General features: G+C 52.9%; 10 protein-coding genes across 10 annotated transcripts; 5 read left to right on the forward strand and 5 right to left on the reverse strand.

Moving 5' to 3' along the window:
• Positions 1-36: 36 nt before the first annotated feature.
• Positions 37-669, forward strand: OGAPODRAFT_10366 (uncharacterized protein; the record flags this gene model as incomplete). Its single annotated transcript, XM_018353194.1, has 1 exon — positions 37-669. One exon carries the CDS (start codon positions 37-39, stop codon positions 667-669), a length of 633 nt encoding a protein of 210 aa, XP_018208682.1.
• Positions 669-3,737, reverse strand: OGAPODRAFT_17421 (uncharacterized protein). Its single transcript, XM_018355103.1, has one exon. It carries the CDS (start codon positions 3,682-3,684, stop codon positions 697-699), a length of 2,988 nt encoding a protein of 995 aa, XP_018208683.1. The 5' UTR covers positions 3,685-3,737; the 3' UTR covers positions 669-696.
• Positions 3,738-4,032: 295 nt separating this feature from the next.
• OGAPODRAFT_95853 (uncharacterized protein) lies at positions 4,033-5,691 on the forward strand (the record flags this gene model as incomplete). Its single annotated transcript, XM_018357830.1, has 1 exon — positions 4,033-5,691. One exon carries the CDS (start codon positions 4,033-4,035, stop codon positions 5,620-5,622), a length of 1,590 nt encoding a protein of 529 aa, XP_018208684.1. The 3' UTR covers positions 5,623-5,691.
• On the reverse strand, positions 5,650-6,804 carry OGAPODRAFT_17422 (uncharacterized protein). Its single transcript, XM_018355104.1, has one exon. The coding sequence runs from the start codon at positions 6,738-6,740 to the stop codon at positions 5,697-5,699; it is 1,044 nt and encodes a 347-aa protein (XP_018208685.1). The 5' UTR covers positions 6,741-6,804; the 3' UTR covers positions 5,650-5,696.
• A 200-nt stretch (positions 6,805-7,004) lies between these two features.
• Positions 7,005-7,400, reverse strand: OGAPODRAFT_14766 (uncharacterized protein; the record flags this gene model as incomplete). Its single annotated transcript, XM_018353434.1, has 1 exon — positions 7,005-7,400. The coding sequence occupies one exon, from the start codon at positions 7,398-7,400 to the stop codon at positions 7,005-7,007; it is 396 nt and encodes a 131-aa protein (XP_018208686.1).
• Positions 7,401-7,470: 70 nt separating this feature from the next.
• On the reverse strand, positions 7,471-8,642 carry OGAPODRAFT_17423 (uncharacterized protein). Its single transcript, XM_018355105.1, has one exon. The coding sequence runs from the start codon at positions 8,592-8,594 to the stop codon at positions 7,497-7,499; it is 1,098 nt and encodes a 365-aa protein (XP_018208687.1). The 5' UTR covers positions 8,595-8,642; the 3' UTR covers positions 7,471-7,496.
• Positions 8,643-8,772: 130 nt separating this feature from the next.
• OGAPODRAFT_103253 (uncharacterized protein) lies at positions 8,773-11,678 on the forward strand. The gene has a single exon (XM_018353164.1). It carries the CDS (start codon positions 10,353-10,355, stop codon positions 11,265-11,267), a length of 915 nt encoding a protein of 304 aa, XP_018208688.1. The 5' UTR covers positions 8,773-10,352; the 3' UTR covers positions 11,268-11,678.
• On the forward strand, positions 8,773-12,737 carry OGAPODRAFT_95858 (uncharacterized protein; the record flags this gene model as incomplete). The annotated part of the gene is made up of 2 exons (XM_018357831.1): positions 8,773-12,603; positions 12,722-12,737. Exons 1-2 carry the CDS (start codon positions 11,369-11,371, stop codon positions 12,735-12,737), a joined length of 1,251 nt encoding a protein of 416 aa, XP_018208689.1. The 5' UTR covers positions 8,773-11,368.
• Positions 12,738-19,102: 6,365 nt separating this feature from the next.
• Positions 19,103-19,834, forward strand: OGAPODRAFT_36535 (uncharacterized protein; the record flags this gene model as incomplete). Its single annotated transcript, XM_018355325.2, has 1 exon — positions 19,103-19,834. A coding segment is annotated over one exon (732 nt), but the record flags the coding sequence as incomplete, so codon positions are not given.
• Positions 19,835-19,872: 38 nt separating this feature from the next.
• Positions 19,873-20,863, reverse strand: OGAPODRAFT_17424 (uncharacterized protein). Its single transcript, XM_018355106.1, has one exon. The coding sequence runs from the start codon at positions 20,683-20,685 to the stop codon at positions 20,170-20,172; it is 516 nt and encodes a 171-aa protein (XP_018208691.1). The 5' UTR covers positions 20,686-20,863; the 3' UTR covers positions 19,873-20,169.
• Positions 20,864-21,386: the final 523 nt, after the last annotated feature.

The following is a 21,386-nucleotide window of genomic DNA, read 5'->3' on the forward strand; positions in this document are numbered from 1 at the left end:
AGAAAATAAAATAATCAAATAAAATATTTATTTATCATGGATCCCTTTTATGACGTCTACAACGACGGAATTGTCCAATTGGAGCGGCTCAGGTCCACATCACCAAACTCACTGGACTTTAACAACATCAAAACAGAGCTCATAGAAACCATCGGCGACCTCACAAACGCCCTGGAGGTGATACAGCAGTCCAAGAACCGGGCCAAAACAGGCAACGGAAACGACACTTTCGCCCACATAGACGCTGCAGAACTGCACTCGCGCGAGGCCAAATTGCAGGACCTCAAGTCCCAACTTAGCGATGTGCTCAAATCCGTCAATCTGCCCGGCCACTACTCAGACAACCCGTTCGAAGACCCGCCTCAAATCGATCAACAGTATACCCAGCAGCTTTTGCAGGAACAGGACGACATAATCTCGAAAGATCTCACGAAATCTATTCAAAATTTGCACCAGCAGGCTTTAACTATTGGAAACGAGCTCGACTACCACCAGGAACTCCTGGAGGACGTAGAACAGGATATTGACAGACTCAACTTCAAGATGGTGAACCACGGCATCAAAAGAATCAACCGGTTCCTCGAAACAAACGAGCGGGGCGGCAACTGCTGTATTGCCGTGCTTGTCGCTGTGCTTGTAATAATTTTAGTGTTACTGATTGTGCTATAGAAATCGACGGTATTTTCGAGTACATACTTAATTGTTAAAAACCTGGTCAAGCAGGGCCTCCTCCTCGGCAGTGTGCATGGCCTTGGATCCTGCTGCAACAGATGCCGAAGGGTCTCTTCCTGCGTATCTCAGACCCAACTTCTCAAGACCGGCCTCTCTTAACACGGTCTCGATTCTAGGAGTAACATAAGAGTAGGCTCCCATGTTGAATGGCTCCTCTTGACACCACACCAGGTCCTCAAGAGCAGGGTACGACAGCAGAGCGTCTCTGAGCTGAGCAAATGGGAATGGGTGCAGCTGTTCCACCTTGATGAAGGCAGTCTCCTTGTCTCCCAAATTCTGTCTTCTCTTGTGGAGAGCAGTGTAAACTTGGCCGCTGCACAAAACAACTCTCTTGATACCGGCCTTATCATTTATGCTCTTGCCAAGCTCCACGTCCTCAATTATCCACTGGAAGTGAGAATCACCTGTGAACTCTTCAATACTCGATCTAGCCAATGGGTGTCTCAGCAGACTCTTGGAGAAAAACAGAATCAATGGTTTTCTGAACTGACGGTGCATCTGTCTCCTCAAAATGTGGAACAGCGACGCTGGCGTCGATGGGTACGCAACCTGCATGTTGCAGTCTTGGTGCTGTCTCTCGAGCTTCTCTGGGGTAGGGAAGTAGCGAGGATCCTCATTACAAAGCTGCAAGTATCTCTCGAGTCTTCCCGAAGAATGCTCCGGTCCCTGTCCATCGTAACCGTGGGGCAGAGAAAGGACAACACCGGATCTCTGTTTCCACTTGGACTCACCAGCAGCAATGAACTGGTCAATAATGACCTGTGCAGTGTTGGCAAAATCACCGAACTGGGCCTCCCAAACAACAAGTGCGTCTGGCGAAGTCAAGGAGTATCCGTATTCGAATCCCATCACACCGTACTCAGAAAGAGACGAGTTGCTGATCACAAAGTCTCCTTGGTTTTCGTCGAGGTGTTTCAATGGAATGTAGGTCTCCTCGTTCTTTTGGTCGTGCAAAACAGCGTGTCGCTGAGAGAAAGTACCTCTTTCCACATCCTCTCCCGACACACGAACGTGGTATCCTTCCATAGCCAGAGAACCAAAGGCCAGCGCTTCACCAGTGGACCAGTCGATACCTTGGCCGCTCTCAATGGACTTGAGTCTGTTTCCCAGAATTCTTTTGAGGTTTCTATGCAAGTTGAAGTTTTCTGGAACGGTTGAAACAACTTTTCCGATGTGCTTAACCTTCTCCTCAGAGATGGCGGTAGGCAAATGAGGCAAAACCTCTGTAGCCAGTTCCTTAGGCGACTTGAACCCTTCCCAAGGTGTAGTCAACCACTCTCTTGAGTCAGGCTTGTAGTCTTTCGACTTGCCGAAAGATTCCTCCAACGTGTTCCACACCCATTGTTTGTGTTCGTTGATGTCCTCTTCGGTAAACGTGCCCTCTTTCAAAAGCTTGTCGATATACATGTCCAACACCTGTTTCTTGTGTGCAATTCTCTCGTACATCAGTGGTTGGGTGAAGGAAGGCTGATCGGTCTCGTTGTGCCCGTGTTTTCTGTATCCAACAACGTCCAAAATGACGTCCGAGTTGAAAGCAGCTCTCCACTCTGCAGCCAGATTGAACATGTAAACAACAGACTCGACATCGTCAGCGTTCACGTGGAAAATTGGCGCGTTAATGGACTTGGCAATGTCGGACGGGTAAGGGGTCGATCTGGCAAATCTAGGATCTGTGGTGAAACCAATTTGGTTATTCACAATCACGTGAACTGTTCCTCCCGTTGCGTAGGCAGGCAAAGCAGTAAAGCCCATGGTCTCGTAGACGACACCCTGGCCGGCAAACGCAGCGTCACCGTGCAATAGCACAGCCAGCGCCTTCTTGAACTCTCCGACGTCATTCTTGTAGTGCTGAATGGCTCTAGTTCTACCCAAAACGACTGGGTCCTCGGCCTCCAAGTGGGACGGGTTGGCGACAATGGACAAGTTCACAGTTTTTCCCGAGGTAGTTGGTCTGACGTAGTTCATACCCAAATGGTACTTCACGTCACCGGAACCTACATCAAACTCCTTCGAACCCGTGAACTCGGAAAAAATGGCTTCTGCTGGCTTACGAACCACGTTGGCCAACATGTTCAGTCTACCTCTGTGAGGCATACCAATGACAACGTCCTCCACTCCCAGGTCCACGGCGGTGTCGATCAAGGCCTTCAGACCCGGAACAACCGACTCGGCACCTTCAAGACCAAATCTCTTGTCGTTAGGGAACTTGGTGGATAGGAAGTTCTCAAATTCACACGACCACATCAGTCTATCGAGAATCTGTCTTTTTTGATCTGGAGTGAACTTGAACGGGGTAGGGATCTCTATTCTCTCACGAAGCCAGTCGCACTTCTGCTTCGATGGAATGTGGACGTACTCAACACCGTACGACGAGCAGTATATCTTCTCGCACGTCTTGATCACATCCCTGAGCTTCATAGACGTAACGCCGTGCTTGATGAAGTATGGCAAAATTCCTGGACCCAGAGTGATGTCCTTGTCCAGGTCGGCCTCGGTGAAGCCGTAGTACTCGAGAGTCAACTCTCTTGGTGGCGGCGTGTTTTTGTCGTCCCCAAATGAAATTCCCAACGGATCGATATGGGCTCTCTGGTGGCCACGCACCTGGTACGCCCTCACAAGCAGCTGTGCTTTCAGGTGCACCAAAATGCCCTCGCTGACATTTCCAGACGCAGAGGGCACAAGATTAGGAATGCCTCCCTCAGGCTGGGGAATCAGAGTGGGAGGGGCAACAAAGGCAGTGGAAGCCGGCTTGTTGCCGTTCATGTTGCGGAAGTATGCGTCCCACGAGACATGCACGCTCTTGGGATCTTTGCTCCATGCCTCATACATCTCGTCGATGTAATTGGCATTATTGGTCTGTAGAAAGCTGTCAAACCCAGTAGCCAACGTTCTGGCCGGGATCAGCGACCGCACACGGGAACGCAGACTGTTTCTGGCAACAAATCTAAGCATGTTGAGTTTGGAAAAGTTGCAAGGTGTATGAACAAGACAAATTTCCGTCTTATCCCAGGTGCTTTATGTTTTTAGCTATTTTCTTTTTTATACCCACAGAGTCGGCTCTAGCAAGGGTTGCTGACGTAATTGTCCGGAGGGAAAATGCCCCAGAGCTGTGTCATTAACAAATTCCGAGCTGTGATTGGCTGCAGCTTTTTGTCTTCGGTTTCCGGGGACGTAGATTCTGCAAGGAATCCGAGTCGGGGTCGACCCTCCGGGATGGAGTCGATCGGCCTCTTTTTTTTCGGTCCCGCGACGCGACGGCGGCCGATCGACTTCTTTGAGCTTTTTTTCATATTTTTCACCATGACGGGCATCCATCGCCAGCGGGTCCTGGCTGGTCTGAGACGAATACACTATTTCCTCGACCCGGGGCCGTTTGTGGAGGGCCCATGTGCACCTCTGAATTTCTGCCTTGAGTACAAAATCAACCGCGCGCTCGACCAGAACGTCGCTTCCGAGCAGCTCCTCCACTACTTCAAAGAACATCCGCGAGAATCCATTGGCACCGATACTTTAAACCGGGTACTCGAGCTTTTGCCTCCCAGGCTTTACCGTGAGTTTTTCGAGCGGCTCCTTGTGTCCGGACACGTCTTTTCTGCCGGCTCCCGGGCCAAACGGTTGCTGACCCGTCTGTGTTCAGGGACCCTTGCCGAGCGAGCGACGTTCCTGCTGAAAACCCGCCAGTACCCACAGAACCCATTTTTGAGCCAGTATTCCGATGATATGCGCGTGACCACTATCAAACGGCTCAACGAAAAGACCTACACACACGAAGCTCTGCTATTTCTTAGACTGTACAAATCAACCCTTACACCAGAAAGTAAGCGATGGCCCCAATACTATCGGCTGTGGAACGACCTGTTGTTGCGGCACGGGCGCCATCCGGTGCTGAACCTGGAGACGGTGCATGCAAGCATCGACCTAATTTTAAGACACTATTTTGTGGTCGAGCGCGACCTCGAAAAGGGTCTCAAGATCATGAACCGCTATTTTGAAGCTACCGATACCAAACTTTCGCCAAACAGGATTGACGACATCAACCTAGCGTTTCTCAAATGCTTGAGTGCTACTCCGGCAGCCACTCCACAGATCGTTGTGAGCTACGTGCTCACGATGTATCCGAAAAGCTACCGTGTTCTGGAACAGGTCGGACTGCTGAGCATGATCTACGAAAACCGGTGTGGCACCGTTTTCAAGCGACCAGAGCTTTTGCTGAAGCCAAATATCCGTGAAGAGCTAGTGTGCGGCGATAGAATGCCGCCTCTGGACGTGCTGGCCACAGTATATCGCTCGCTGCTATTTTCGACGCGGCCGTCGAAACTGCAAACCAAGGTGCTTTTCGCACACTATCTGGACTTTTTAGACACTAGTCTTCCGTCGTCGACCGTCGTGCTGGACATGTTTCTGTCGTACATCGACAGGGTGCACCATCGGCCGATATTTGCTGCGCGGTTGCTGGAGTCGTTCCTCGACAAGGGAGGCTTTTCCAAAGCGGCAAAAATCCACTCCACCAACGTCAACGCTATTCTGTCGCGCCTGGCCTCGCACGACGTCTCTCGAGCCATCGAGCTGGCCAATAAGCTGAAAAATATCGTCAGCTTGGATGCGCGTGTATTTTACAGCTTCGTGTGCAACCTGGACAGAATTGGCGAGACGGACGCGGCCAGAGTGTTCTACAACAAGCTGCTCGACCACCAGGCGTCTGTCGCACCCAATCACGCCATCATGAACTTCTCCAAACTCGGCCATTTGTGCTACAAAAATAAGTGGCCCGTGCCGCAGCTCACACGTGACCCTGTGCCAAAACGGCGGTCGACAGAGATCGCAAACACGAAAAAGCTCTGCTACGCGGAAATCGTCGAATTTCTCGACGCCATGCGAGCCAGCCCCTAAATGACCTTTCTACGCCATGCTAGTAATCTCCTGAATACCTTTTATACACCAGTCACATGTATCGTAATAAATAGTTAAATGTCCTCGCCAAACGAGTCGAGCGTCACCACTTGGCCGGGCTTGAACGCAGGGAGACCCAGGAATGGGCACCCGTCGCATCTGAACGCGTCTCCTAAAGCGCACGAGTTGCACCCGCCGGTCTTGCCCTCGATCGTGAAATCGACCTCTGTCATGTCTGTGTCCGAAAACTTGATTTTCTCGCCCAACTGGCGTCTGGCCTCGTCGCGCTTGGCCTGCAGCCGTTTTTCGATCTCGATGGCCTCTTCCGTTGCCGAACGCGCCATTTTGCTCAGAATGCTGTCCTGCACAGACCGCTGCTTGCGCTCCTCCTCCTCCTCTTTCTCTCTGAGACCACACGTGCAGTCTTTGCAGGCCTTCCGTCTCTTCTTGCCCGTCGTGGTGCACTGCACAGGGGCCACCAAGTTCTCGCTCAAACCGAGATCTGCGCTTTTCAGCAGCTCGTTCTCGTCGATGTATAAGTCGCCAACCTCAGTCTCAGACTCCGAGTCCTCGAAGAACACCAGCTTCGTCTCCCTCAGTCTGCTTTGGTCCACGCCATCGCTGTCATCCTCATCAAACTCGGACGAGTCCGCGAGCGTAGGAGGCGACGCGAGTTTCTTGAACAGCGGCAATCTCCTCGTAGGCGATTTATTCCGGTCCCGCGACTTGAGAGGCACGGCAACAGGCACAGGCTTCGTCGATTGGGGCTTCTGCCAGCTCTTCTCGTCGTCGGCAATCACAAAGCCTGCCATTATGGCCTCCAGAGCACAATCTACCGGAATCAAACCTGTGAACTGGCCCCCTGGTATAAGCGAGTCGTACAACTGAGCAATTAAACCTGACGTGAACTTGTTCCGTTTGGCCTCCTCTGGCGCAAGATAATGAATCAGCTTGTAGGTGTTGGCTTCCAGCGTCTGCTGGCCAAGAGCCACGCGGTCTACCACATGCTGGACCAGGTCTGCATCGGGGTTTGATGCTATCAGGTGTCTTTTGGTCTGTTCGACCTGTTCAGGCTCCGTCACGACCGTGGGATGGATAAGAAGTAGTATGGACGGCATCAGTGGAATGAAAGCGTGTAAAGAACGTTTTATTCCTCCTATCGAAACAACCACAAACTAGTTTCCGCCCTATCTATCTTAGTAATCCTGAAAATTTTTATTGTTCCACTTTAGCCACATTTATTTTGCCCTTGCACAGCCGTAATTCACATCCCTACCAGGCAATCAATTCCTCGGCTCGGAATCTTCTCCAGGCTACATTGTAGATTGAGCTACGCTATCTAACGTTGCAAATCGTTTCCTAATCCGTTTATATACATACCGTCACCCCCGTCTCTCGTTCATCTTGATCTCACCGCCTCCACAGCACCCGCCACTGGCCATCTCGCCGCCAAATGAGTTCTTGCCTTTTTTCTTCTTAATATCATCATTGTCTCCCAGCTCAGTGTCCTCGTGGATATTTAGGAAATACTTGTTCTCCTCGTCCCCCTCCTTTCTTCCCTGCACAATGTTTCGTCTCAAAAACAGCGACACGTCGTTCAAGTGCTTGATCCGTTCCTCAACACTCTTGTCCGGCATGTCTGGGTCGACTTCAAGAGCCATCTTTGTCTTTATCTGCGTGCGGGCAGCCTGGAGCATGGCCACATCGTTGTTAAATGCGATCGAAGTAGCACGCAGCGAGCCTCGGTATGCGCTAAGAGCCTGTTTTGCGAGAGACATGCTGTGTCTGTTTATACCAATCGTAGGATTACAATTATAAAAAAAATTCCAGAAAAACGTGCATAGTGGTAGTTGCTTATGTAATCACGAAGGGGGCTAGGAGAACACAACCAGCTGTTTGCCCTTGTTGGAGTTGGCCAGGGCCTTCTGGAAGGCCTGATACACCTGGTCTTCAGACGCGTCAGCAGAGACTGGGTTCTCGTACATTTTCACGTCCACGAGGTCGCCATCCTCCATCATTTTCTGCACAGCCTTGATAGTGTTCTCTCTGGAGCCTGGGATGCGTTTGATGTTGGCAGAGACCCAGAATCCTTTGGCAGTGATGTTCTTGAAGATGAACATAGTGGTTGGAATCGTGACCGGTTTCATGGACATGCCTCCGTAGGTGACGAGAGTACCGTCCTGGCCCAGTTTTCTCACCATGTTGGTGCAGTTATCGCCTCCAACACAGTTGAGAGCCAATTTGATTGGCTTGCCGTTGGTCCATTCAGCAATGGTCTTGCCAAACTCTTTCGAAGCGTTTTCCTCCTCGGTTATGACCTTGGTTGCTCCCAAGCCGGTGAGCTCATCGACCAGCTCCTTGAGGTTGTCTCTGTTTCTGACGATGGAGATGGAGTTGAGGCCGAGCTTCTTTCCGATCTGGATCGCAGAGCGGCCAACCTGCGAGTTGCCTCCGTTTTGAATGAACCAGTCACCCGGTTTGAGCTCTTCGAACAGCGTCAGCATCTGATATGCGCTTGACGGATTAACGGCAATGGTGGCGGCCTGGTTTGCCGAGATGGTCTTTTCCATCTTCATGAGGGCAGATTCCTCCGACAGAACGTGCGATCTCCAGGTGCCGAAGTTAACGTTGCTTGGAATGACCCAATCGCCCTCCTTGAGGCCTGACACCTGGTCTCCCACGGCCAGCACCTTGAACAGGCCCTCGTTTCCTCCAACAGCGACAGGCTCAGACTGGCCGTATTGCACCTTTAGCTCTGGTCTCGAGGGATAGACGCCCTGGATCTGGTTAATGTCTGAAGGGTTGATTGGACAAGCAATGGTCTGCAACAGAACCTCCTTGCCCTTTGGTGAGGAAGGCAGTTCGTGGGACACGCATCTGAGAACTTGGTCAGGCTGGCCGTATTGCGAATAGAGCATGACCTTAGCCCTGATCGAATTGGCAATAGCAGAGGAGCTGAATGATCTCGACATTGGGTGAAAGGCAAATGGCACTCTCAACATTTCAGTTCTAAAAGCAACTGCGGAGGGGAGCAATGAGAGAAAAATCCGCGACGTCTCTCGCGTCGATCGGGAAAAAATATATTTATTTTTGTTGACCTAGATCTGTTGCCATGTCCTTGTCCGACTCGCTCGCCCCGCACTGGAGCGGACGGCAGCGACGCAGGTCACTTCGTGTGTCAAGGGCAGTCTCGGAGTCTCTGCTGGGGACGGACACCGGCTCGGGCTCCGGCTGGGAAACGTCTACCGAGGATGCAGATAACGGCGAGTACGGGCCGTTTGCGATCCCCAAGCGGGTCTACCCCTCGTCGTCAGAGGTGTCTAGCCGTCGCAACTCGTTCAACACTAACATCAAGCGGCCCAGCATGCCGGAACTGCTCAGTCTCGAGTCGAATTCTGTGCCCCCTTCCCCTAATGCCACGCCGGCACAGGACTCTCACAGCCCCAAGATGCACCCGGACGACCAGCTGAACCTGGCTGGCGTGCCCTCGCCTAATCTGGTCTTCAAAAAGCTCACCTTAAAGAAAAGAATGGTACCCAAAGCGAAATCGTTCAAACGGGTCGTAATCGACCTGGAAAACGAGTTATCGCCGCTCGACACAGAGATCCAGCACGAGTCGCTGATAATGGCTGCCCTCAAGGACGAGCCACACATATCATCCTCCCAAATAACCACAACCATGTTGGCAAGACCCTCCATGCTCAACCAGGACAACCTGAAAGCATTCGAAATCATCAACAAGGCAAACGAACTGTGGAACCAGCGACCCGTGCTGCGCTCCCGCTCGAACTCGGCCGCCTCTACGGTGTCCGACATGACTCCACAGCCGCCCCAGGCTGCCATCCATACACCGCGCGTGAAACGACGCCCCGACAACGAGCCCAAGGCCAGCTCGTCAAAACGTCGCGTCGTTTCCATCGCACCCTCACCTCCGTCGCCCTTCTTGCCGCCCAGCCACAAGAACCCGAAACTTGCCCACCCAACCACGGTCGAACCTGAGTCCGTCGTGGTTGCGAAGGTGCGAGGTGTGCCTCGGGACAGATAACACGGCCGCAATCTGCACCAACAAGTTGACACAAAAAATTATATCCGGATGATGCTGGTCAGGCACTTCAGTAAGGCCATCTCCAGATGTGCTAAGGTCGACTCGTCGGCCAAGAGCGCGCGCGCAATCGCCAACTCGATCGTCCAAAACATAAACTCCAACACGCTCCCAAACAAAAACCTCGCCACAAGAAACTCCGCCATCGACGCGGCCCTCTACTTTGACAGTCTCCAGGCACAGAACTTCTTTGAGCACGCTGAATACAAACAACTACCGGATGACTCGCAGTTTATCGAGAAACACTACGACGAGCTCAGACACTACAGAGAGAAGCTGGGCAAGTCCTTTGGCGAATTTGGCAGTGCTAGCGAGCTGTTCCGCGAGCTGAGCAAGTTCAAGCCGAAATTCGGGTCCCGGAACACGCGCACGGTGCCCGAGACAGAGGTGTTGCAAGATATGGACCAGCTGGCTGTCGTCAAGTTTGATCGCTTTATCAACGACCTCGCCATTACGCTGCGGCTCAACGGCGGCCATTTGTTTACACTGGACCTGCTGTTGCACAATAAGGAGCTGTTTGACAGCTTTGAGCAGGAGAAAAAATGACTTTATGTAGCGTTAACAAACCCGCGATTTACGATGGCAGACGTGTACATTAATTGATTAAGATTAATTTATTTTTCTCCACATGTCTCTTTACACCTGGAGTCTTGATCGCGAAACGCTGGGCCTGGGACGGCTCCCGTTTCATTCCACGATGGTTCATTGGAGGTTCTCGGATGCTGTATACGTGGTGCTGGTGATTCTTCTGGACGGGCTGATTTTTGAGCGAATTGAGCCATACCAGAGACAGTTCACTGTGAACGACCTAACAATCAGCCATCCGTTTGCGCCTGTCGAGCGTGTGAGCGCTGAGATGCTGCTGTGGGTGGTTACTGTTGTTCCTCCGCTGATTATTATTTTCTTCGTTCTGTTGCTCACTCCTAAACAGCACAAGTTCTATGTTCTCTATGTGAGCATATTAGGACACTTTGTTGCCCTTGGAACCTGCGTCTTTGTGACAGACGTGTCGAAGAACTGGATTGGCCGGTGTCGGCCTGATTTTCTCGACAGATGCCAGCCAGATCCGACAGCGCTCAAGGACACTCTCTACTACGCAAAAGAGATCTGCACCACCAGACACAAAAAGAAGCTCCTGGACGGCTTCCGCACTACCCCGTCGGGCCACTCCAGTATGAGCTTCTCCGCATTGGGCTACACGTCGCTCTGGCTCCTGGGCCAGCTGCAGGCTACCAGAATGGAAGTCGGAGCATGGCGGTCTGTGGTTGCCATGTTGCCCACATTGTATGCTTTCTATGTGGCGATGTCCCGCACACAGGACTACCGCCATCACTTTGTGGACGTGCTGCTTGGCTCTGTGCTCGGCTGGCTGCTGGCCTGGTGGTCCTATAGAAGAGTCTTTCCTCCCGTGACCAGTCCCGAAAGCCACCTGCCGCACGCGTTGACGCAGTCCGAGCCCAGCTACACCAGACTTGGTGACGACGCTTACCCGCTCACGTCCCACCCGGACGACGCCAACTCTGAGATCCGCTCTGCTGTGTAACGTAGAATATACTGTACCAGTTATCACCGGCCGGGTAACTATCTTGTCAGAGGTGCTACGCGAACAGATAAAAAACGGATCCAAAAATATCTTGTTTAACCATGGAATCACCCAGAAACTCCACCTACTGTCTGCTTTCAGACGGCGACCTGCATTTTCTGCCGTACCAGGATGTTTCTCGCGCGGGTGGTCTGCCATATCACTCTTTTCTAGCCAGCAAGACGATGTCTTCGCTTGCAGCCAGTGCCACAGCCTCCCAGCCTAACTCAGGTTCCGATATGGAGTCCCAGAGCGCCTCTGGATCGTCGTCACTGTGCGAAGGAGTTCCGGGTACCCATAGTCTCCAAATGTCTGCTCTTTTAAACCGCTACGCTACACATGCGTTGTATCTCCCCAACATTTACATCGAGCCGTCCAACACAGGTAACCACGAGGAGACCAAGAAAATGCTGTGCACTATCTTCCCGCACTGGAACGACGAGTCCCAAATCAGCGTGAAACAGTTTACAGGAGGCATAACCAACATGCTGCTAGAGTGCACCATGTACCACCAAAACACAGAATCACATGAAAAAGTTCTGGTTCGAACTTATGGCCGCGGCACGGGCATGATTATTGACCGCGATAGAGAATTTGTGTCGCATCTGGTGATCAACTCGGTGAACCTGGCACCGCCCATCCATGCCCGATTTGGGAACGGGCTGGTTTACGGCTTTATAGAGGGACGCTCGCTGGAATTCACAGAGCTCGCCGATGAACGTCTGTATCCATTGATTGCTGCGAAACTGGGGCAATGGCACCAGCAAGTCCAGGTGGACGCGATCGAGGAGTGTTTGGCTAAGCTGCGCCGGGAGTTCCGGGGATCGAAGCCGGAATCGAACGCTTCTGATCTGTGGTCTGTGATATCGAATTGGATCCAGTTACTTCCAGAGATCGAGGGAATCACCAGCAGCTGTACGCAAAACATCGACATCCGGGAGGTCCAGGACCCACAGGCGTCGCTGGTGGACGTTCTGAGGGCCGAACTGGCGTGGCTGCGCAGCCAACTGAACTCCAAGTCGCCTTTAGTGGCTAGTCATTGCGACCTGTTGAGCGGGAACGTTATCATCTCCGAGGATTTGTCCCAGAAACTCGAAACTGGCCTTTCGGCGTCTGAAATGGAATATTACATGCAACACAACCCAATATCGTTTATAGACTACGAGTACATGGTGAAGGCTCCGCGGGCCTTTGACATCTCGAATCATTTCATGGAATGGCAGGGATTCAACTGCGAGCGACACAGAATCCCCAAGGCAGAGACTTCCAACCGTTTATTGAGGGAATGGTGTGCTGCGTACTTGGGAATGCGCGACGCAGATGATGATAAAAATGCTATTGATGATCTTATATCAGAAATATCGCTACATTATGGACTTCCTGGATTTTACTGGGGAATATGGTCTGGCATCCAGAGCGGCATTTCGCTAATCGATTTCGACTATAGTCGATATGCTGGAGAGAGAATCCAGGAATATTGGGACTGGAAACGCAGATTCAGGACGCAAACTCCTGGACCACATTTCTAACCACCATAGTTTTCTGCACCATCTTGGATTGCGTGCCGATGCGCACCGTCTTGCCGGAAGACGGCTGTGCCGACTCTGTCTGTGAGGGGTCGAACTCATGAAAGAGGTCGCGATATACGCTGCTAGCGTCGCGTGGTAACTGGTATACCCAGTTGTGGCTTGAAACCAGACTCATGAACCCTTCGAATTGGGGGATTGTCTTCATCAGCTTCTCGCTCCCCAAAATGATGAGCTTTGACTTTGCGCGCGTCATTGCCACGTTCACACGGCGCCACTCGCGCAGCAGCTCTCCAGCGACGTTTTTTTCGTTCGACCGCACCAGCGAAATGATAATGCAGTCCTTGTCTCTGCCCTGGAACTGGTCTGCCGTGAGCACCTCAATGTCTGGGTGGTTTCTCAGTCCACGATAGAAATACCGCAGCTGAGCACGGTAGAAAGACATAACCCCGATGGACGACGCAGAGACTCCACACGAAACCAAACATTTGATGATCTGCAGAATCAAGTCTGCCTCGACAGGATTTTCGATTTTCTCGCCGTTGGCCACCTCCTGTGCAGGGACGGCGTCGTGGTTGAGGAACAGGACGCGGTTTTTCGGGTCAAACACATGGTCCATCCATCTGCACGGCTTAGGAATCTCAATGCACTTTTCTTGCAATCTTTCTGGGAACGGGACCTGGAGCGTCTGGTAGGCCACTTGGGGCATGCCGCATTTCAGCCGGCCGTCGTAGATCAGACAGTTCGACAGCATCATCACGTCAGCGCTCATGCGGTACTGGTGTGTCAGTTCGACGACGCTCTGTGGATACTTTTCGCTCAGAATCCGGAACAGCGACTTGTCCATGCCGCCTGCCCGGGCCTCCGCGCTTCTCACGAGAGGCGGCAACTGGTAGTGGTCGCCAACGAGCACAAATTTGTCGGCGAACCGCAGCGGGCCCAAACACACTGGCATGGACACTTGTGATGCCTCATCGATGATGCAGTAGTCGAAATGCTGTCTGTGGATGAACGCGGTGTCCTGGATGCCGAGACACGTGGTGGCGACGATGTTGGTGTCCAAGAATGCGTGGCGGAAGTCCTCGGCGGACTCCATTGGATAAATAGTGTCTGTAGAATACAGCGAGTACTTGCGCACTTTTGCAGCGATTTTTTTTGGTGCACCAATTCTCAGGATTTTCGGGTTTTCGACGATATCGATCACTTTTTCGAGGATGTTGTCGACGGCAGAGTGCGTGTAGGACGCAATCAGCACTGTCTGGCCGTTTTCCACCAGACACTTGATCAAACTGGCCGTGACGGTGGTCTTTCCCGTTCCTGGCATGCCCAGGATCAGACAGTAATCCTGTGCGCGCAGCACGCGGTCGAATGCTCTGAGCTGATCTGCGTTAAACCTGGTATTGTCGAAATGGCTGTGAAGCAGCGGTTTTTCCGCAAACTGCGGCGGCTCAAGGTCCACCACCAGCCGTCGTGTGTTTTCGTCTCCGTCGGGAAGAAACAGGTTCAGCAGGTTGAAACGTGCAAGAGCCAGGCCGTGAAACATCTCGTCCTTGTCAATGCGATACGTCTTCTTTTTGGCGTCCACACTGCCCGCACTGCTCCCGCTGAGCACGCTTTCAAAAACCTGGTTGTGTGTTGCGTCGAAATTGTTCATCTTGACGGTCGAATTCTCAAAACGACGGTCGGTGCTGACCACAACCACATTGGACCGCAGCGTCTCGACGAACCCAAACGCAAGTCCAAACTGGCCGCTTTCGTCGGAAACGATAATCCGATCGTGCTTTGCCAGCTGCGTGTTGCTCATTGGCTGGTGGATCGTGTCGTCGCGCTCAAAAGTGTACAGAAACCGCGTCGCACGGCCGCTCGCGGACTCCGCCTCCTGACATTGTGTAAGATGCAATCCGCCAACGGCCTTGCCGCCTTTGAGCTCTCGTTCTCCTGCCGAGTAGCACCACAGATCTTTTTTGAAGCTATTGACAAAACTCTCCTCTTTGGACAGCAGGCCGTTCCAGTGGTTGAAGAATTCTGCATATTGGGGTTTGTCCAAATGTCCTGTCAGACTGTCGTACAATCCATCGTCGAGCCCACTTTTTTCCGCCGTTCCGTGCTCCGCGAGCTTGTTATATGTCATGCACTCGTTCAGCACAAAACAGCGCTCGCAGCTCGGCTGTTTTTTGATCGGCGGGAGCTCGCTGGCCCCGTAGCTCAAATACTGCGAGATGTGGTTGCGAATGTTGACCAGCATGCGCAGGTCGTTCGCGTTGATCGCCTCGTAGTAGCTCTGGCGCATCTTGGTGTACACAAGCGCGAGCGAGCGCGCCTCCACGTCGTAGCGCTGCTTCACCAGCAGTGTGTACAGCGTAGCCTGTGCACGGTTGGCTATGTAGTCCCTGCCCGTCTTAATTTCCATTGGCACCACTACCTTGCTGCCGTCGCGCAGCGAGGCCTCAATCACCACATCGATCAGCCCGCGCAAGCCGTACATTGGCGACCAGATATTTTCTTCGATGTCCAAGACCTTGGAAGCTTGGAACTGGGCAGGGCCCGAAAATTGCGGGTCGCGCGTGTAGGTCGCCACCCACTCCTTTATGTAACTGACGTGCTCCAGAACGGTAGCCTTCAGCTCATGCCGGCTCGCACCAATGCTATAGAGCGCGATCTGGTTGGCATCGAGCAGCTCTTCGAGATAATCGTCAAAAAATGCGTCGGACACGTCCTTTTCCTTGAGGCACGCCTGGAACAGCTGGTGGACAATATTCCCCAGCACCAATGGCACTGCGTGCTCGCCAATGCCCTGGATCTTGCTGCTGAGCACCGCGCGTCGTTTGCAGTCTACCGCAGTCGCTGCCATTGTTGCCGACACCAGGATGTCCGGGCCCCAGATCAGCAGGTTGCTGCTCTTATCGACGAGCTGCGCGTTCGAGCTGTCGACAATCACGTGCACGATGTCGCCCTCCCGGTACTCCAGCTCGGTCCACAGATCGCGCACAACAATGTTTTTTGTTGTGTCGTCCTCGCCGACGCACTGAAGAACCAACTGCAGCCCACCTTTATACTTGGAGCGGACGATTTTCGATATTTGGTAGCGGTGGCAGTTTCGCTTCTGTATCTGCGAATGTACGGTATTTTCCACTGTTTCAAAGACGACGGGGTTCTCATTTTCGAGTTTCATGTCCTTGAACTGCGGCAGCGATGCTGTGCTGGGTGCTGCAAAGATTTCGTCGCCGTTGTCGCTGAACTCGTCCGACAGGCTTTCTGACGTCTCTGCGGGAGTCGACGCGCACAGCATGGGCTCTGCCGGCGGCTCTGTGGAAACGCTCTTTTCGCGCTGCATCCTCCGCAGTGTGGTCAGCCGGTCCAGCTCGGCCATGTCGACGTCGCTCAAGTCATCCATATCGTCCAGGATCTCGCCCGCCTCTTCGCGAATCGTCTTACCAATCATGGTCAGCAGCTGCGAAACGCTCTGCGTGGGCGTTTCCTCAGGTGTTCCGAAAACACTGCTATTCAACAGCCGTTTAGATGCCTTCAGCTTGTTAATGCTCTTCTGCATGCTCTCGCTCAAAGTCTGTTTCGTCGCAATAATCGGCGTTTCTCCGATCGCCGTAAAGCTCCGGTGCACCAGCGTGTGCGGATCAGACACAGACCGCGAGATACTAGGAGTCCGGTGTCCGTCAGCAGAATTGTCGTACTTGTCCAGCAGACTCTTCAGGTTCGGGTCCAGCAGCTGCACGCCGTTCAGCGACTCGTCAATCGGCGACGATAGAACGTCGCGCTGGTCGATGCTGTCGCAGCCCGACGTGGTGGCAGAGTTATCCTTGTTCTTCTTAATGCTCGGGGTCAGAGCCCAGAAAATGTTGTCGTCGCTGCTCGGGTGGTGCAGCTCGCTGTTGGCACGTGATGCGTTTTTATCCGGCGTCGTGACACTCAATTGTGACTCCTGAGTCGACAAGGTGCGTACATTGGGATCCTTGCGCTGCAAAGGGACGGCCTCAGACGCAGGCTTGGACAGACGAGCGGGCTTGCCGCGCGCTAGCGGCTCGGTGAACCCGAGTGTGTCCAGCACACAGCGGTTCTCGCGGTCGCAGTCGGCCTTTATTCGCTTTGTGCGTCTCTGTGGCGAGCCAGACATTGGATCAAAAATAATACACAGCACGCGTATTTTTTTTTTGAGGGAAGAGAGTAAAAAAAAAAAAACCTGTCACGTGCTGCAGGTCAGATGCATCCTCCCCCGGCTGCTCTCAAAATATTTGTTTTTGCAGAAGCTTCTCAATTATGTCTGTGCCGTATACTGTGATTGCCAAATACCCGTACACCCCGTCGGCCGAGAATGCCTCCGATGACCTCGCGTTCCGTGCGGGCCAGCTTATAACCGTCACCGACGAGGTCGACGCTGACTGGCTGTTTGGGACCACCAAGACAGGTGGCGAGCTGGTGTCCGGGTACTTCCCCAGGAATTTTGTGGAGAAGCAGGCCGAGGACGAGCCAGAGTTGCCAGAGACAGCAGCGGTTGCGCCAGATGCCCCTGATGAAACACAATCTCCAGCCGAACCTAAGGGAGAGCCGCCCGTCGCACAACCTCCCGTTCCCGATCCAGTGTCGGATTCTGCGCCCGATCCTGTGCCCGAATCCGTAATCGAGTCTATTCCTGAACCATCTCCGCTGAGAAGAGAGTCGACGGAGCCAGTGCAGTCGACCATTGAGCACGGCACGTCTGACTTCAAGCACAAGCTGCAGAGCTTCAACGTGAGCTCTGCTCCTCCGATGCCGGGCCAGACCATTGCCGATCCGAATTTCACCAAAAAGCCCTTTGTCGCTGCCAGTCCCCACTCCACGTACATTTCTCCTCTTGAGAGACGCGAGACCAGGAGCGACGAGCGGCGGGTTTCGTCGGGCTCGGGTACCGCGCCTCCTCCACCGCTGCCAGCGCAGTCTACTGCTGACGAGCCTACAAGCGCAGAGGAAGACGCTCCGCGCTTGACATTGAAGGAACGGCTTCGGCTGCTGGAAGAGAGACAGCGAGAGGAACAGGCTGCTGCGGAGGCGTTGATGAAGCGTAGAGAGGAGAAAAAGAAGAAAGAAATGCTCAAGGAGGAGCCGGCTGAGGAAAACGATGAGACCGAGCAGGAAGAGCACAAAGAGGAGACCGAGCATGAGACGGCAACAGAAGACGAGGAGGACGAGGAGGACGAGGAGGAGGCGAAACGACGCCAGCTTCGTGAGAGAATGGCCAAGCTTTCTGGCGGAATGGGCATGATTGGAATGATGGGATTCGGTGCTCCTATGCCCACGAAGGAGAAGAAAGTTAAGGAATCCAAGAGGACCGACGACGAGGCTGCTCCTCCTGATCTGGCCCCGGTCCCTGTCCTGCCTATTAAGCCGGAACCACAAGACCCTGCGACTGCTGCTCCAGAAAGCGCTGGCGAAGAGTCCGAGGAGTCCAACGACCACGAGTCTGTCGACCTTACCAAACAGCCAGACGTTGGCGACGAGGAGGATGTGCCAACCGAGCTCGAGGAACCGAAACAGCGCCCATCTGCGGCCAACCCAACACCGTCGTCTCCACCGCCAATTCCCACCTCGCCTACAGTCACCGATCAGCCGGCCTCATTCTACGCGGCGGAATCTGCACCGCCACCACCGCCACAGGACTCGGACTCGGAGTCAGATCACGAGTACAAGTCGGCCTCGTCGGCGTCTCCAACGCTTCCTGTTCCGCGGCCTGTGGCTCCTGTTCCGCCATTGCCTGCGCCTGTCCCAACGTCACAGCCAGCACCGGCCGTTGCGCAGGTTCCTAGAGTTCCAACCTCGACAGCTCCCCCTGTTCCGCCAGTGCCAGCTGTGCCGCCTGTTCCACCACCAATGTCGGACTCCAGTGAGGAGGTTGTGACCGGTTACGAAGCCGACGACGATACAGACATTGCACAGGCCGAAAAGCCGGTGGACTCGCCGGTGAGACCACCCCACGCCGTTGCTCCTCCTCCTCCTCCTCCCGTCACCAAGGCTCCAACGGCGCCTCTGCCTCCAAAAACGTCTCCTGCTGTTCCTGCTGCACGTCTACCACCGCCAATTCCTACATCGCCACTAACACAGACAGGTACTCATGGTTTTAGTACGTCATCCGTCCAGAAGGAGCGCAGAGTGTCTGGAAGCAAGACAGCCACATCTCATGCACCGCCACCTCCACCTCCACCACCAGTCGCCGCACCAGTGCAAACAGACAACACTGGTTCAACCGTGCACTCCGGCCTCCGGTCGAGTCTGGAAATTAGCGACTACGGCTCGTCGTCCAAGTGGTGGCTGACTAAGAGTCTTCCGTCAGAACTGTCTGGCAAAGATGTATACTACGAGGTTGACAGCCACGAAATAAGGAAGAGAAACGGCAAAACGGTCGTCTACTTGGACTACTACATTGTCAACCAGGACTACTCGACAAAAATATGGGAGATGTCGTACGACGCTGCAAACCCAGACAAGCTGGCCACCTTTGTCGAGACGGTGCGAGAAAAACCGGCAACCAACTCCACTTACCTCCTTGAGGCATCGAGGAAATACGGTGCGGTGGCATTCCAGCTCTCATCGTCGGCCGTTGGCAGTTCCAAAATCCAAGAAGATCTGGTTTCATGGGTGTTCAAGCAGCTGCCGCGCGACGTGATGCCTGCTGTCGGATCCAAGACATTCGGTGCCACCATCTACAGAAACACAAACAACGTTGAGATCAACCAGCTAGACGAGATCCGTCCCGGCGACGTGCTTGTTGTCCTGAAAGGACGGTTCGAGGGTCATTCTTCGGGACCGTTCCACAAAAGCAAAACTGCCGAGTTGGGATTCAGTGGTAAGCCATACACAGCAATACTTGCCGGCTTCGACCCGTCCAAGGGCAAGATGAAGGTGATTGAGCAAACTGCTAAGGGTGTCCAATCTGGCGCATACAAGTTGGGAGACTTCAAGTCTGGCAAGATAAGAATCTTCAGGATCGTGGGTAGAGATTATTTTGGATGGTGAAATAAAAAATAATTATGTTTCTTCGCAAAATTGTAGCATTCAATCGGCCGGGACTCGCTAGATCGGTAAGCACGATAAATCTGACGTTTTTTGGGAAAAGCAACTGTGGACTCTGCGATGAGGCCAAAAGTGCTCTGAAGTTGGCTCTAGATAGCAAGGAAGTTGCTCCGATATCTTCACGCATTCAACTAAGTGATATAGACATCACCGCCAAGGGAAACGAGCAATGGTTCGACTGTTATAGATATGACATTCCTGTTTTGCACATTAACCGCGAGGGCTACAAAACGGTCAAGTTCATGCACAGATTTAACCCAGAGGAAATTAAAGAGGAATTAGTTGAGGAGATGTGACGTCTTTGGCCTGCCGCGCTTTCTTTTGCGAGGCGCCTTTGGTTTCTCGAACTCCTCCCTTGCGTCCAAGTTGGTACTTTCCAACCCCAAAGATACCAGCTTTTCTGCCTGGGACGCCACGGTCTGCTTCAATGTCTCGATTTCCTGTAACTTGTCGTTGTGTCGCTTCTCAAAATCTGCGTGCTCTGCGTTCAAACGGTTGTACTCCTCCATCAGTGACTGATACTCCACCTCTCGCTTGGCCTGCTTGAAGTCAAGCAGAGCCTGGTCTCCAGAAAGCTGCTGCGCTTCGTGGACAGAATTCAGTGTCTTCTCAATATCCTCGAGTTTTCCCGGGATCTTTTCAGATTTCTCTGCCAATCGACGCATTTGCTCAGACATTTTTCGTGACACGGCTACCAAACCTTGTTCGAATCTGGCCCCAATTGTATAAATCTGGTGAACATCTTCTACTAGCTTGTCTGTCGAAGCAACCGTAGTTTCCTTATTTCCAATCATCTTTGTAAGTTCTGCATTTCGAACGCGCTCTTCCTCCAGTCTCGAGAGCGCATCGTCAAGCCTCATTCGCAAAGACGTCATCTCTATCTCCTGTTTTGTCGCCATGCCATGTGTGTCAATATGTCTGGCCTTAAGCCATTCAAATCTTTTCATGTGCAACTGTAGCTGTTCCTTGGTATCCTGGGCAGTCCTCTTGAGCTCTCTGGATTCTTTCAGCACTTCGAACGTAGTTCTGCTCAAATCTGTGCATTTCTTTTTTCCCTGGAGCAGCTCTCTTCGCGATACACTCAAGTCTGACTCCAGCAGCTTGAGCCTCTCCTTAAACGAAGTAGCCAGCCGCTTGTACACCGCCAGCCTTCCGTTTGCCTCCGCTAATTTGGCCTCTGTCTGTCTGAGCTCCGAGTCATTTTTCTCTGTTGTGGTGTTCAGATGAGATATCGTGGACAGTAGGTAGTCGATGGAGGCCTGAGTTTCCCCGTGCTTTCTTCTTTTGTGTGGTTTAGGAGGCATTTCTGGAGCAAATCTTGTCTTTTGGGGAGCATGGTCAACAAAAACATTCTTTTCCCCCTCTTCTACAATCCCTGAGTCGTTGCATAGTGTTGTCTCCGAAACATCACCAACCTCTTTTTCCGACTTATCCAACTTGAATGTGGCCAGTTTCGACCGAAACAGCGACGAATCTTGCAGAAAACTGGCCATGG

Source organism: Ogataea polymorpha (genome assembly GCF_001664045.1).
Source record: "Ogataea polymorpha strain NCYC 495 leu1.1 chromosome Unknown OGAPOscaffold_7, whole genome shotgun sequence".
In the NCBI taxonomy this organism is placed as follows: domain Eukaryota; kingdom Fungi; phylum Ascomycota; class Pichiomycetes; order Pichiales; family Pichiaceae; genus Ogataea; species Ogataea polymorpha.

Bases quoted from the DNA above. Each gene is read 5' to 3' on its own strand.
- OGAPODRAFT_17422 (XM_018355104.1), bottom strand. From the start codon at position 6,740: ATGCCGTCCATACTACTTCTTATCCATCCCACGGTCGTGACGGAGCCT.
- OGAPODRAFT_17424 (XM_018355106.1), bottom strand. From the start codon at position 20,685: ATGATTGGAAATAAGGAAACTACGGTTGCTTCGACAGACAAGCTAGTA.
- OGAPODRAFT_17421 (XM_018355103.1), bottom strand. From the start codon at position 3,684: ATGCTTAGATTTGTTGCCAGAAACAGTCTGCGTTCCCGTGTGCGGTCG.
- OGAPODRAFT_17423 (XM_018355105.1), bottom strand. From the start codon at position 8,594: ATGTCGAGATCATTCAGCTCCTCTGCTATTGCCAATTCGATCAGGGCT.
- OGAPODRAFT_103253 (XM_018353164.1), top strand. From the start codon at position 10,353: ATGTCTCTTTACACCTGGAGTCTTGATCGCGAAACGCTGGGCCTGGGA.